This window comes from Vidua macroura, chromosome Z (assembly GCF_024509145.1).
Source record: "Vidua macroura isolate BioBank_ID:100142 chromosome Z, ASM2450914v1, whole genome shotgun sequence".
Taxonomy (NCBI): Eukaryota; Metazoa; Chordata; class Aves; order Passeriformes; family Viduidae; genus Vidua; species Vidua macroura.
The window spans coordinates 36,869,188-36,885,784 of record NC_071611.1 but is presented as its reverse complement, the minus strand read 5'-3'; the positions used below and the strand labels follow the sequence as shown (position 1 = coordinate 36,885,784).

General features: G+C 36.5%; 1 protein-coding gene across 1 annotated transcript in view; it reads right to left on the bottom strand.

Moving 5' to 3' along the window:
* The window catches only part of OXCT1 (3-oxoacid CoA-transferase 1), an 80,553-nt gene that overhangs the window by 40,370 nt on the left and 23,586 nt on the right, over window positions 1-16,597 (bottom strand). Inside the window, exon 7 of the mRNA XM_054003286.1 lies at window positions 12,029-12,089. Within this exon, the coding sequence (XP_053859261.1) occupies window positions 12,029-12,089 (61 nt within the window). The remainder of the gene's footprint in view (window positions 1-12,028; window positions 12,090-16,597) is intronic.

Sequence of the window (16,597 nt, the reverse complement as noted above, 5' to 3'; positions counted from 1 at the left end):
CCTAATTATGTACTTTATAATATGTTAAATTTTTTCAACTGGTTTGGTTTTAAATTTCAGTTTTCCTAAAACTAAGCTATAACTGGAAATTGCAATTTAATTCCTTATTACAGAAAAAAAAAAAAAAAAAAAAAAAAAAAAAAAAAAAAAAAACAAAAAAACATGTGAGTATGAAAGAAAAAAAAAAGAGATCGGGGAGAATCAGAGCCCAACAAAACCTAAGCATTTTTAAGTAGCTTATTTTTATACTAACTATTACATCTCTCTATCACTACCTTAATTATCTTAGTTCAGTTCTTCAAACTAAAATAATGATTATTCCTAGCAGAACATTAGTAAAATAAAACATTAGTTGCTTAAATGTCCAAAATAACAAGAGGAATGAAATAAAATTTAGCCACTTAGATGCTCAAGACAAACTCATCAGTACACATCTTCAGTTCACTACTGGAAGTGTCAGGATGTCACTGCAAAATCCATTGTAACATTTATAAAATCTTAAAATTAAAAAAACTTAAAATACATGAGAAGGGCTATAATAGTAAATTTTATGTGTCTGCATTCAGGATCACAGAAACTGTGATCAACCATTCACGATGGTTAATGACAAATAAGAGGGGAAAAAGTTAATATTAATTGTTTAGACTGAATTTCACAAGCAGCTTTGGTATTTTAAAACTGCGAAATATACTCTGAAAACAGTTCACTAGAAATTAAGAACATATTATACAAACTTTCTTAACTACAGAAAAAAGCAAAGCAGGTTACTGAGTTCTGCAAGCAGGGAGATGAAACAGAGGATCTTCTGAGTTCAATTCTCTTCTTTTGTAAGATCAGACAGACCATGAAATTTCTACCCCTGCCAAAATTGTACAGTAATGGAATGACAGTGAGTCAATATCCATCCTAAAAAAGAGACTTTTATAACTTTGAAATCAAGCAACTACCAAATAGCCTTATAAAGGCATATCTTGATCAACAATTACTGCATTATGGTCATATTAGACTTCAAATAGATATTTTCGTAAGCTTAATGAGGGGCAGGGAACAGTAAAAACCTGTAAAGTTCATATTTGTTAGAGAACCTTTCATACAATGAGCCTTGTCTGGGTCACACTGGACGTCCACTTAGACAAATAGCCCTTCCTCAAAGCAATAGGATCTTAAAAGGCAGTGTGGTACTTCTGGTTATAGTCTCCCAGCTGCCACCAATGTGTCAGTTGCAGGATGTCCTCAGTCGGAGGCTAGACATACATCACCTTCTTCATAGCTTCTGATGAGCCAAGAACTAATTGTTTTCTTAGAACCCAAGAGACTCTACTGATGTATTTTTTAAATTTAACTATTATGAAAAACATTTCTTATTACCTCTTGTAATTCCACTGTAATCCCTTCTCTGTGCCATACAGAAATAGCACACAGCAGTTGTTTATTTGTCTGTTTCATGCTGTTGAAGATCTTATGTACCTTTTTCCTTCTTTCTAGTAGACTGTTATCCTCTGTAAACACCACAGAGAAAAACAGTGAGATCTGTTGCCAGTATGTTGTATCTGATGATTAGGAAAGCAAAACTGACATAAATCTCCTATATTTGTCTCCAGGTTTTTCGTCATGTAGCTACAGATCCTCCTAAATCAGGAGCCCCTGCTAGAATATACTCAATTCACGTATGTTTTCTCTGCTCTAAATCTCCTCAATGACTACCTCCACTTGTAGTTGCCTCAGGCTTAATCTCCTCTCACACTTTTCTGCACCTGGTCCCTGTTTCCTTCAACAGCCCCATTCCATTCCACACATTTGACATCTTCCTCCATGCTGTACTGCTGACAGCAGAGAAGAAAACAGACAGCAGTAGATTACCAGCTCTAGGTACTCACACACAGCAGCTCCAGTATAAATACCACAAAGAAAAGAGGAAGTATACTTGATTATCTGCAAAGGTTATGTATATGTAAAGCTGTGTGCATGCATGGAAGAATAGGAAAAATTTAACCACCAGTCTCTAAAGAGGTTCTCCCATTCACATAGAACTACACTTCAGAAATTTTTGAGCTAGTCACATATAGCACAGTGAGGATACACAACAGTCTTAACTTTCAAGAACATGTTCAAAGTTTGAAGATACTGACATTTCTCAAAGAAGTTCTTCCATTAAATTGATGGGCTTGCTTGTTTGATGACTTGCACTAATATGTCTATATAATTCTGTATCCACTAAAAAGTGAAAATGAAGTAGCTGCTTTCTTACCTCCTTAAATTCACTCATTTGGATTTTACTCCATTATTTTATGGTAAAATTACCTGAATTGAAAGCATGAGAGATTACTTTAAGATCCAGCAGTCCAGCAGCCCCAGCATTACCAATCAACCCAGGCTCCTACAGCAGGCACACCTAAGGAGTGATTCTTTCCAAAACCCTGCGGTTGCTCTGATATAAGTCATCAGTGAACTCCTGCTGGCTGTGATCATATTTTGTGACTTCTGCTTTCTTGATGAAATGAGGTGAAAAAGCACCCAATTTATATTCAATATCTAGGTTCTTAACACAAACTAAAACATAACCATCCATGTGGAATATATACAAAATCATCTCACATCTGGAGATAGAAACTTTGGAAAATAGTTTCTTTGATTACATGATGTAATTATTTTTCATTCATAGAATTAAATAATGGAAGAAGAGCCGGAAGACAACATACAGAACTCCTGCAATCTGTGAACATGGTCTTCATTTGCTAAGGGCCAGTTAATAGCAGAACCTGTTTAATCCTTACTCAGCTGAATAAGAGAAATGACCACATCCCAAATACTTCCACTCCAGAACAGAATAGCTGCTAACAATATTAACTGTACTGGAATATAATATAACATTTTTGCAAACAAAACATATGTTGCTTTAAATTTGTTATTGCCATACTTTGTTACTTATTTTCAAATTGCTTTAGATTGACAACCTTTGAACTTATTAAAAGGTAAAAATAAATAACTGACTTTTTTATTTTTATTTTTTAATTTTTATTAAAATTATTCACATTTTACCTGCAATAATTGAACTCCCCAAAAACCCCAACCATAACCACAACAAAAGACTCTATCTTCTTACTCATATCAGAGAAATGACAAATTAAAAGAGACTAGAAAAGGTCTCATATTCTACACATTCCAAGAAATGTAACTTAAAGGTCAGGAGAGAAATTTAAGCTTTACTTTCAAAAATTAACTAAGTGGAATTTAAATACTGAAGTGAGAAATAGAAAAGTAAAACAAAAATAAAAAAATAAATCAGAGATTTAATTGCACTATCCAAGAAGGTGGGTTTTGTACTTTAAAATCTATTTAAGTGCAACTAAATCCCCCTCAGATTCAAGGAATCTAACTAAGGATCAGACCAGAGCATGCTCAGCAAGAGATACATAGCAATGTAATAGCAACATAAAACAATGTATTAGCAGCTGATTTGTAGCTAATTATGTTGCTGGTTCTCTCTGGTAAGAAAAAGAAGCCTTGCAGGTATTTCAGTAAAGGTAACAAAAAGGTAGCTTCATCCAAAAATGGCATGTTCTATGCATACATCCATTCTCCTTATTTCAACGTTCATTAGAGACAGTGGTAATTTACAAAGAGTTCTGGAAACTACTTGACATGCCATCGCTTTGTTTCTCAACAAGGAATTAGTGTGGTCCAGTTCACCTTCAGAATCATAGCAGATATCCCAACCTCCCAAAATATTCAAGATAAATAAACTTCTCCACACTTTTGAGGAAGAAGGTAGCCAGAGGACCTTTCAAGGAAAAGTCTGAAAGAAACAAAACAACTGATGTGGCTTAGACACTTTCAACAGACCACAGAAATGTGTATATAAAAAGATTGTCAGTAACATATTCTAAGAAGAATTAAAGTTTTCTTGCACTTAATCATTATGCTTCCTAAAAGGTGCCTGGAAAATAGAGCAATAGACACATATGGAAATTTTTAAAACCTCAAGTATAAAGTACTTTATAAAAGCATTTTATTACTATTTGAAGCTGGCAGAAACATTTAAATCAGTCCTTCAAACTATAAAAATGGAATTTTTTGATTATCATAGCCTTACAAGAAAACTGATTTCACTAAAAATGGTGAAAAATTGTCCTGAGCACAAGTGCTCCTTATCCCATTGCTTACAGAGCCAATTGGCTACATACCTTCTCCATTCAGATTGGGATTATTTCACAGAATCATCTGAGTCAGAAGGGACCCACAAGAATCATGGAATGAAACTCTTAAGTGAATGGTCCATACGGGGATCAAACCCACAACTCTTTGCCTTTCTTCACTTCTTTCAGCAACAAGAAGAAAACTGATAAAATACATTTGACTTTTTCCAAAGGTTAACAAAAAGGAGGAGTGTGCTTATTTCTCTGTAACAAAGGAACATCCAGGAACACCTGTTCAAACATGAAGTTGCTTTAAGATTTGTTTACTTACTGCTTTGTCTAGATGAATTAGAAGTTGCAAACTAAGGATCTTTGTTTATATTCGTGGGAATATAAATTCACTCAGGATGAATGATGAATGACAGGGTGTCCAGAGTGCGTTTCTAAACACTGGACACCCTGAGTGCAAGTTCTTCAAAGTTCTTTATAACAGAATTTAATAACGTTTTGGGGAGGAAACAAAAAAAAAAAAAAAAAAAAAAGAAGAAGAGGAAGACTAGGAAATTGTCTGGGACACAGAAAAGGAAAACTACTCTGTTGTCCTTGTTCATTCTTTTACCATTGTCTGCAGCCTGAAAGATCAGTATGATTTAAGTCAAGTCAGTCTTGGTATCTCAACCCATTAGTTCTCTTTAAATATTCACTTTTTTACTGAGTAATTCAATATAATTTGCAGGGGAGGGATGCTGCAAGAGCTAAAAGGATGCTGCTAACATCTGAGCTACTGATTCAATTACTCAAAATTTTTCACTCCAGCAACAGTTATGAGGCTGCAGCTTTTCAAATCTCCTATGCTGATCAACTGAAAGATACATTTGCTTTGTGTCAGAACGCATTTTTTTGGAAGACTTTCAGTTTGGATATTAAATCTTTCTCATTCTATACTAGAAATCTTCATCAGTGTTGTTAATAGCACAGAAAACAAATTAATGCTTTAAGACACCAGGATATATGCTTGTAAATTCCTTGAATAATGCCTAAAACTCTCCCATTTTTTCAGTCCTATAATAATGCATGATTTTAAATGCAATGGCAGGTAAGTCATTGGTTGATTTACACATCTTATACACAGAGCGGAGCTGAAAATTTGGAGTATTTTAAATTTAGTTTTCAAATTCTCATGATAGAAGACATGAGTACTGCTAGTGAAATATACTTCAAATGCACACTCTGCGAGGATTTCTAGAACATGTTATGAAAAACTCTCTAAATTTAGCTTTAGAAGCAGAGGATTTCCATCAGTTTCTCCAGCACAGTTACTTCCTGGCAATCTACAGTATCTACTGATCAACTGCGAGCTTGCTTTTTCTTGTTCTTTTTGAATGCCATATTTGTTCTTAACATATGTGACAAGGATAAAAGGAATTTTTTTCATTGAAGAATATATTCTCATCTGCAATGAACTTATGAAGCTGAATGTTGAGAAAATTCATGATACAAGAAAATACAATTTAGAAAGGAATGAAATATAAGAGACAGATAAAAGAAAAACAAATTCAAATCTTCCAGCAGTATATTATGAGTAAGTAAAATTACCTGAACAGCAGTCAGCAACAATTTGATCTGCTACGAATTTTAACTACTTAATATTCACTACTTGAGCAACAAAGTGCCAAATCTGAAGCCATTTAATTAGACATTACATATAAAAGAAAAGCAATTGTAGGAAGAAAACCAACAACCAGGAAATAAAAAAACAGTTAAAAAACCAACACAAAAGCCCATCCAAACAAAAAACATCAACAAATCCCATATTGCCAAATTAACTATCAAAGAAGTTTATTCCCCTGAAAATCATAGAATAGAATAGAGTCACAGAATACAGTATGCTGTGTTGGAAAGCACCCATTAGGATCATCAAGTCCAACTCCTGGCCCAGCAGAGGACAGCCCAATAATCATACCATGAATTAGAAGCATGTTAACTAAATGTGACAAGAACTACCATATGAAGTCCCTTCTAGCCCAGTACTACCTATATTCCTGAACTTTTCTAATCATTCTAAGAGGGTCTGCACCACAGCTGTACAAATGTTTTGTTTTTTATTCTGTTTTTAATAAGCACATGCACGCACAGAAGCAAGGAATCAAATACAATGAAGAGAAATAAAACCAATAAAAGAATATTCAAGTCTAGGGGTGGGATTCTTTTTGGGAAACTAAAATTGTTGTGGCAGTGGTGTGCAAATGTTTCTAGGAGCTGCTTTTCCAAAACAGTATTAGTAGTCCTTTAATTTCAACTCCAATCCTTCTCTAATTTCTCTTTAACTTTATATGACTGTCATCATTATAGCCACAAAACTGGTGGCTATAATTAACGTTCCTCAGTACTGTAGGAGAAAAGGCATTAAACTCTTCAGCCTTTGTTGTAATCTGCACTGATACTTTTAGTCACTTCATGGAGCGGTGAAGTATTCTTGGTCTCCCAGTCAGCTATGTATGTATTTTTAAAAAGATTTTTTGCTACTTTCAAGTAGAATTTATTTTGTACTGGGCTGGATATTTTTCAGAAACTTAAGCTTTTCGGTTTGGTTTGGCTTTGTAATGCTTAGCTTCAGACATCTGAGCTTGGATCTCACTTTCTATCATGCTTCTTTTCTGTGTTTGAAATTACAGTGATTGTGATCAAGGTCAAACTCCTACTGCTCTTCCATTACTTCCTCCATGTTGGGAAATTTTATTCTCAAGCATTTAATGCAGTCTTTCCCTAACTTCATTTCTTCTTTGCTATGCCTCCCAAAAGTCTTCATCAATCCAAGTCTTTGAGTTGATGAAATCAGTCCTCCTAAGAGACATTCCCGATATTTTGCTATTTTCCCTTCTATATATTCTAAGGATCATGAGCTTGTATTTCAAAGTTGCTCTCCCACAAGTATTCACTCAAATCTTTCAACTAAGATTCCTCTGGGAAAGGTTATTGTAATGTCTATACCTTATACTTGGGTTATCTAAATTCAGATCCACGGGCAGCCCTGACTCAGGATTTAGCTAAGGCCTAGGTATGTAAATACACTTATGCAGTCAAAAGCCCTGACTAACTACCTAAATATTCAAGATACAAAGTTTTATATATTTATTGTATATATATGTATATACACATATATACATAATGTATTATAGGAGCATATAACAGCAAGTAGAATTCTACTGTCATTTGTGCCAAAAGCAGCTGGTAATGTGGCAGGACTAAGAAGTTCAGCGTCCATCCTGTGACAAATGGGATTCTCATAAAAAGGCCTTCTGCCACTGCAGATCCATGGGACACTCCCTTACAACCATTGCCTAAGTACACACAGACTCATCATTGAGCAGTTAAATAATATCAACAAAAGCTACAGCAACACAAAAGCTCAGTGGTTACAGCATTTGCAGAGGACTTTAATTCTATGCCTTTCGTCCTGATCTGTGGTTTCACAGAAACACACACTGATGTAAAGTCTGTGCCCTTCCCAAACCCATCCTCTACCAGGGCTCATTTTTGAGTTCCACGGCTGGACCACCCAGGTAACAAAAAGTTTCTATTAGATGATTGTTCCACTTTAAAGTGGTACTTACAGGTTTTTTACACTAAACCATCGCTGTCTAAAAATCTTGAAGAATTCCTCAGAACAGAGCTATGCATGTAAGGTAAGTTTTGCCATTGTTAAAGCATTTGGAGGTATAGACATACACACAAAAAAAGGTTCATTTTGAGTTTCTTCAATAAAACCAAATGCCATGATTTAGCACAGATAACAGGATACAAATTGCTTATTTCAGTCTGATTCTGTCCCTTAGTGCCACGCAGTTCATTGTACCTGAGAAAATGGTCTCACTGATGTGGCTGTGTTGTTACTAGGCAACCAGAGATAAAATGCAGGGCTTAATGATTTTTATTTAATGCATTTTTATGAGAAAGTATACTCTCTTTTTTTCCCTCCCCCGATATTATTTGATGTGTAAATGCTATTTACCCAAGGAGATCTGTGATCTGAACAAGAAATTTATTCAAACTGGATATTCAAACAGCAAGTCAATAAATATTTCTAAACATATTGACCATTACCACTACCAAACATTTTCACAGTGGCCGTGGCTGGTATCTCAAACCACTTCACCAGGATAAAATATTCAGTAGGTCTCACAGCAGAGAATGAAAAGAAAACAGATAAGAGCTCAGGGTCATTTGGGCCAGTTACACACATTTATGTACTCCTCTGTGGTAGAAAGCAAGAGCCCAAGCCTTTAATACCCTTTCCCGTGCTGTCATGACACTACATCTGGCAAGGTCACACCATATTTTCTCCCGTAGCTTTGGGTAGCCTAAATTCCCTACAAAAAAGAAGTGTCATGACCAAAAGCCCCAGTGGGGATCTGCTCAGAGGTGTCTCTACAGGGAGATGCACATGTTAAGAAGCACCCTGTTATCACAGCCCTTAGCCTAGGCACATATCCAAGAGGCCTCTCTGCAACTCCAAGCTGCCTCGCAGTTCATTTCCCATCACAAAATTCAACAGCTCTGTTAAGGGTCCTGACAGCAGTGACACTTCCTCAATTCAGTTTCACCTTCATTCAACAGTGTTGGAAGTGTTACCACATCTATAACACCACACAACCTCTCAAGTTTCTTCACAGGCATGCTCTTCCTTTGAGTCTTTACGAGCACTGGTGGCTTGTATGTAACTTCTGACCATTGAGTTTCTTTTGTATCAGCCAATTTCTCAACTCTGCCATCTTTGCTATAGGAGCAGAAAAGTGTTTATACCTCTGAAAAAACAACCTAAAAGCTTCAGGCTGAGTGGGTGAGAGCTTAGATTCAAACAAAGCTACAGGACTGACAGGACTGACAGCATGCTTAATTTCTGCAAAGTTCTGCAAGCTGAAGCAAGAAGCAGATGAACTCCCTGCATCATTTCACTTTTATATAAAGACAAAATAACTGATGTTACCAACATTATTTAGCATTTCTGTCTGCAAAGGTTAACTTACAAATAACAGGAATCATGCAATTTAGTTGAAAAAATTTTTTGACATTTAATAATGGGTCACCTTCAAATTAAAATAGAAATTCCATTGGATTTGGCACAGTTTGATTTTTATAGACAGATAACCCTATCTCAGATAACCCATCCTTATTATCTTGACAGCAGGTTCTACTCCCTCTCACTTAGATAAACAAAAGAGATGCATGCAACAGTTCAAAAAAATTGTGCAGATCAGCAAGCACTTATTGCATTTAATTAGAAGCTTAAAATCAATACATTTCTGATCCCAAAATGAGTACTGAATGGCTACTTCTGACCATTTCCCTATTCAAAATAAACAAGGCTGAAAGTTTAATCTGACATTTTAAAAATCACTAATTCTTCACTGTGTATCCCAAACATAATAGGTAATAGTACAGCCTGACTTCCTCCTTCTTCAGATGCCTCTGTGCACAGCCAATCTCTCTTCTCACAATAGAGAATTTTTAAGCAAACAATAGCTATCCGTCTGTGAGTTTGAGAAGTGAGGCAGTTCTATCCCTTATCTTTTTTTCTTTTCTCTTATCCTTCACATCGACAAAATTCGTCCGCCTCTGAATTGTTCCAATTATTAAGTGTCTTATCTGTACTTCAGATAAGAGTGTGTAAAACACCACACAGACTAAAACTAGAGAACAACAGCATTAAGTAAAGAAAAAAAAGTCTTTCACTGTGTATGCATGTCAGATTTCACATGTCATCAGGTTAATTTAGCAGAACATGTTAACAAATGTAAATAATTTCCGGTTAAGTTCCTATTTTCAGCAAGTTCACAGATACACTGAGATTGGATTTCCAGTAGTTTATATTTCATTAGTATCTTACTATGCCAAATACTATTCCATATTTGTATCAATGATCAGAAACTAAAGTACATCTCAGCAAAGTGGAAACAACCCTGAAACTCCCAGTCAATCACTTTATCTTTGAAGACAAGCCTGACCTGTAGCTATTTTGATGAAAAGGAGCAGGGTCGGCTTCAAGTCTCTACTCCTAGAGACTAGAACTGTCCGCTTAAATTCAGTTAAATGTTCAGCCAGTGAAAAACAGAAACAGAGCTGGGAAGAACCACCAGAATTTAGAAATCCCTCCTGCCAAGACAGTATCTGAATTACTACCCTATACAAACCTTTTTCTTCTCCCTGTAAATGGGATTGAGAATTTCAATCTTCAGCCTTGAGCTAAGTAAGGAGTTAGGCAAAACTCAAATTTTTAGCTGCCTCAGTTCCCTATTGATAAGCCGAGACAGCTTATAGTGCTCAGTACTGAGGATGTACTAGACACCATATAGAGATATTTCCTTCGGATTCCTGGATTTTAACTCCTACACCAAAACAAAACATTCTGAATTCCACTTTGAAAGAATGATATTTAGAAGTTAAGTCAAGGATGGTTCAAAATATTTGTCCTATATCTGTGGTTTTGCATCTTCATCTAATTTGTCCATAAAAACCGAATTGCAAAGTGATACTAATAATGCATCTTGCAAAAAGATTGACGTTTTTTTAAATGGTATTGAAAATGCAATAAAACTCAGAGTGGACACAGTTCACAGCAGATCTACTAACAATTAATAAATGGAATTACAGCAAACATGATGTCACATTAGCTGCTCACTGACAGGAAAATTCTACCCTATCATACATGGATAGAAGAGCAGAAAGAGAGGCTGATATGGAATGTAGGTGGAAGGCTTCGATCTACTTAAATTCTTTAAATGCCAGACTGAACAAGGTATAAAGGACAAGTGTATATAAGAAAGGATTCTTTATTTAATTTTTAAATAGAAAAATACTTGAAACTTTTCTTAAAAACAAAACATGAGAATGTCTTGCTGTATTGTCAGTGTAAGTCATGTGGTAAATATCATGGTATTTTTTTGTGATAATTCTGTAAGGCACAAAGAAATAACAGAAGTTCCCAAATGTATTATCCAGAGATGCTTAAATATATTTTCCAAATAACATCTTACAAACAAACAAACAAAAACCCAAGACAAGCCCCAAACAAAACAAACAAAAAAGCCCTGAAGAAATAAAACCTCTTCTATATACCATTTACTAGAAATAGTCCAGAAGAGTTTGTCTTGATCTTACTGCCTAACTGCATTTAGCTTTTATTAGGCATATAAAAAAACTTACCAGAGAGTGAAGAAAAAGCTAAGAGAGCAGTCTATCTTTTACATATTGCTATGCCTTAGCAACTCTCCAGGCACTAATATTTTTCCAGTGTAGGCTGCTTCATATTTTTAAATATTATCATTTCAGATAAAGAAAAAGGGCAAAAAGATTGGAAGAAACTTCTAGATCAGCTAGTCCATCCTCTTTCTCAAGACACAGCCAAATATCTGTATCTCATTGTGAACTGATATTTATGTAATTTATTAAATTTTAGAGACCACAACTGTGATAGCTCTGTGGTTTGCCTAATCTATGATGTTATGTACTTGATTTTATTTTCAAGAAGTTTTGCATAAAGTCTTAAGTGAATCTTCTCAAGCATAGCTTAAGCCTAATCTTTTCCTCTTTCATCCACATATTACTTTATTTAACAAATCTGAAGGCTCTTGCTTTGTTTCCCTTTCAAAGGCTGATCACAGTAAACACAAAGTCCTGGTCAGCATCAGATGTACAGCAACAAAGGAATTACTCATCAAAGCAGAGCATAGTGTCAGGAGAAGGCAATCCAAGGAGAGAGGTTAGACCACTGACCCTGATTTGAAATCCTGAAATGATCTGAAATCCCCGCAGCCTGTCTCCAGAATACCATGTAAGATAAAGGGGTATGTTGACTATACCAGTATAGGGCTTACTATGTTTCAATTCCCTACCTCTACTACAGTTGTCTTTGCAGCTTTGCACATAGGTTGGTTGAAATTTCTTGCAGTTTTCCTGAAAAACAAAAATAAATACAAAAAAAAAGAAGATTAATAAATATTAAAGGCCATAATAGTACAATGGAAGACTTTTCAGAGATAAGCTACTAGAGGAATGTCTGTATTTTAAGCATCACAAAGCTTTTTGTGAAATGCAAATAGCTGAAGAACTAATTAAAAAAAAGTATAAGGGAGAAGAAAGTATTATGGAATTGTGTAAGATGCATCTGAAATTAAATAATATTTTGCTACATTAGAAAGTATTTATTACAGCTCTTTTGACTTTAAATCAGCACACTGTTTAATTGAAATTGGGTATGTTACTGATATCTTCATTTATTGGATCTAAAAGCAGCAGCGGCAAGCTGGACTTTGTACAATGCCATTATTTCACTGCACAAAGAATGCACACTTGCACAGGGGACAAGCACCAGGCCTAAGAATCTCTCAAGTATGCTTTCCTAACTTGGACTAGGACTTGGGATAGCACTTTTCCCGGTAGTAAATGTAATCCAATTCTCTTAGTTAAAAACAAACAAACAAAAAAAAAAACAAACCAACAAACCAACCAACCAACCAACCAACCAAAAAAAAAAAAAAAAAAAAAACAAACCAAATACCAAAAAAAACCAAAGCTGTGTCCGTTTTGGCACTCACTGTAAGACTCTGGCATTTATCCTAAGTATTCCCACAAAGCATTTTTGTACCAAGGAAAAAGACCTCTAGAGAATAAAAGCAATACTTAACATGTATACCTGTGTTGGCAACTGCACCAAGATCCTAGGAGCACAGGGGAAACAAGTGACCTGTGTCAGCCACTCCATGTGTTTTTCAGAAACAAAACAAAGCTGCGCAGCACATTTCAAAATTAAGAAGTACTATGAAGGTTTTAGTGGTGTTCCATTGCTAGCTTCTCAGCATTTTTCTCTGTTAAAAAGCAGAATTCTTGGAAATGTTTCATCAAAATCCATGAAACCAGGTTTCAAAACAAGATAAAACCTCCTTTGCCACATCGTTTTTCCACAGAAGCACTTTTTCCCCCTGACCATCCTTAGTTCACAGACTCACAGAATCATTTAAGCTGCGAAAAAGCCCTTAAGACGATGAAGTCCAACAGCTGGCCTACAAGGTGCTCCCTCCCTCCCTCCCTCCCTCGTGCCCGGCGCCGCAGCCGCTCCGAGCCTCGGGGCGCTGCTGCCACCGCGTGGCTCCGGGCGCAGAGAGGCAGGGACGCGGCCAAGGCCCGGCACCAACTGGCAGCTCGGACGGGATTCCAGCGCACATAGCGACACAATCAAAGCATACCCAAAGACACTATCTTGGGGAAACGCCGTTTTATTGGCAATATACAGCAGCTGTGAAGCCTCTAACAAAGGGTCAACCCTGTCCTGAGGGCGTCAGGCACAGCATCGCCAGCCGGGCAAGGGAGGGGATTGTCCTGCTCTGCTCTGCACTGGGGCAACCTCGAGTGCTGGGGGCACTTGTGGGTGCCACAACATAAAGAAGATACTAAACTATTAGAGATTGTCCAAAGGAGGGTCACAAGGATGATGAAGGGCCTTAACAAGAAGCCAAATCACGAGTGGCTGAGGTCACTTGGGTCTGTTCAGCCCGGAGGAGACTGAGGGGACAACTCACTGCACTTACTACTTCCCTGTGACGGCTAGAGGAGGGGCAGGCACTGATCTCTGCTCTGTGGTAATCAGTGACAGGACCTGAGGGAACAGCCTGAAGCTGAATCAGGGAAGGTTTGAGTTGGACATCTGATAAAAGATTTTCACACAGAGGATGGCTGGGCACTGGAACAGCTCCCCATGGCAGTGGTCACAGTACCAGCCTGACAGAGCTCAAGAAGTGTTTGGACAATGCTCTCAGGCACAGGGTGTGACTCCTGGGGATGGTGCTGTGCAGGGCCAGGGGTTGGACTTTGATGATCCTTGTGGGTCCTTTCTATGATGCTATGAGTATCTTCTGCCCATGGGTCTTTTTGGTGGCTATACAGACCCAAAGGAAGGATGTAACAATAAAAAAAAAAAAGGGGAAAAAACCCACAACATGAATTTATACTCTCCTCTGAGAGGCAAAAACAATACTAGTTAGTAATGATTCAGGGAAAACTCCCCTAGCTAGGCAGAGTAGCAAATGAGAAAAAAAATGGAGCTATAAAAACCTGAATTAAAATAGCTGAGAAATGGATACAGATGGGGGAAATGAAGATGACAAAACTAACAATTCATTATTTCATCCCATGTAACTACTTTTCTGAGCCAAAGACTTTCTCAAGATTGTAGTGGCTACTCTATCAGTAAAATAAACTGATATAAAATTATTTTTACATAGAGAAAAAAACTACAAGAAAACTTTTCAATGTTAATTTGACATTAAGAAGAGCTAATGGTCTCTAATCTGATGTAATTTATAAAAGCTTCTGCCATTTAAACTGTTCTTGAGTTAGTAAAGTTGTTTCAGAAGCCACAGTCTTTTACAGGATCAAAGGCTTTATTTCTAAAGACTAGACCATGCAGAAGTTTTATGGGATCACAGGCCTTATTTCTAAAAAGCACATCATCCAGAAGAAAAAAACAAAACAGAAGCACTACACTTATTTTCCAACACAGAATAATGTTAAGGAGTTAGCAGTAGGAAATTTAAAAACTAGCTAGACGACGTTGTCTTTTTATTTTAAGAAAAATTTCTGGACATCTAGATTCAGCAACATCTATAAAGTTCCATTGGAACAATGTTCCAATTTCTATGACCCAAAGGCATGACATCTTTTCTCCCAGAGGCAAAAGATAGCAAACTACAACACTACATCCACAAACACAAACACAACAAACTACATCCACTACATATCTAGTGATATGAAGATGCAGAGACACCTCAGGTATGAGCTGAATTTATGTATTGCAGAACCAGTTGAAGCATGAAGAGATGACCTGACATGACTGTCATAGAAGAGGCTCCGACTCAGGCTATCCATTCAACATTTCTGCTTCTTTGTCAATACTCTATTTTCATCACCAACAAGCCACATATTTGCTTGTAAAGTTGAAGTAGATTGGGCTAGAACACCTAGAAGAATGGAACCAGGTGAAAAGGGAGGGGAGCCAAAGGAGGCAGAGAAATCTCACTCCATGATACTTGAAAAGTCATGGCAGTCCGGTCAAGTACCAGGTGACTGGAAAGAGGGAAAGATGGTTCCCATCTTTAAAAATTATATAAAGGAGGACCCCAGCATTCTAAAGAAGTTGATGCCATTTTGAATTCCAAGAAAACAGTATACCTTGATGTATGAGAATAGGAAAAAAATCAATGCCAGCCTGTGGTCTAAGAAAGTGTACTTAATCTACACTTACAACCTCTAAATTTTTAAAAGCTCTTAGCTTGAGGGAGATTAACAGTTTGGCAGACACACCATTGCTACTGGCTTCATACAGTCACAGGAAACACACTATGAATAGTACCACACTGCTGTGAAAGTGGTAGCAGACATCAAGTTATAAGATGACCCTATGTTTCTTTATGTTATGAGATAATTGTATCTCATCCAGAAACAGAACAGATCACTGTTTATCATAAGCACATTCCTTTGAGCTAGCAATATTTTATATGGAATAGGACACCAAAGGATGATTAGTTTCCATCTTCAATTTGTTACAGTTGAAGGGAGGAGTCAAGATTTTTAGGTCTTCACTCCAGATGGAAGTGTCTATTATCAGCTGTATTGTGTGAATATGGGAGACATAACAAAGACTTCTGAAAAGAACAGGAAGAAGGAAAGGCATAGAGAACAACAGGACATAAAGGAAGAGGGTAAAAGGAGAACACAACCAGTCTTTCTGTGGAGAATGAAAGAACTTTTGAGAGGTATCTACTATGCATCAGCAGAAAGATACAGGATAAAAGCACAGAGAGTAGTGGCTCAGGATCAAAGACAAGGCCAGGGGGGAAGAGTGCTTCCTGTATTCAATGTACCAGAGCCTAAGGAGAGCAGTTTAGCAGCCATCAAATTCATCTGCACACATACAAGAAAGTTCAGCTTTCAATCAGAAACCATATTGTCTTGTAAGTGGGCAAGTCAGGACGTCGAGAGTTGGGCAAAATAAAAACTTATTTATAAATTTTCAAGTATTTTAATTTAGTATTAATTATGTGGATATATAAATCAATTAATTTTCAAGTATTTTAATTTAGTATTAATTATGTGGTATATAAAAAATATATACACACACACATATAAACATATAAAGAAAAGCATTACTTTATGGGTATTATTTTAGACACATATTTTTCAGTTGCTTTTCCAACTCCTTGTTTATTCTATACAAAGACAGACTCTCAATCAGCATGCACTTGTAATAAACTGCACATGATAACTACAACACTCACCTTTTCATCTGATAGCCATAAGACAAACAAATAAAAACCAAGCATTATCATAAGCAAACCACTCTCCTGCTTCAGCTCAGGACAAACCAGAACACAAACAGAGCAACTCATAGAAAAGATTTTCTCAGTAGT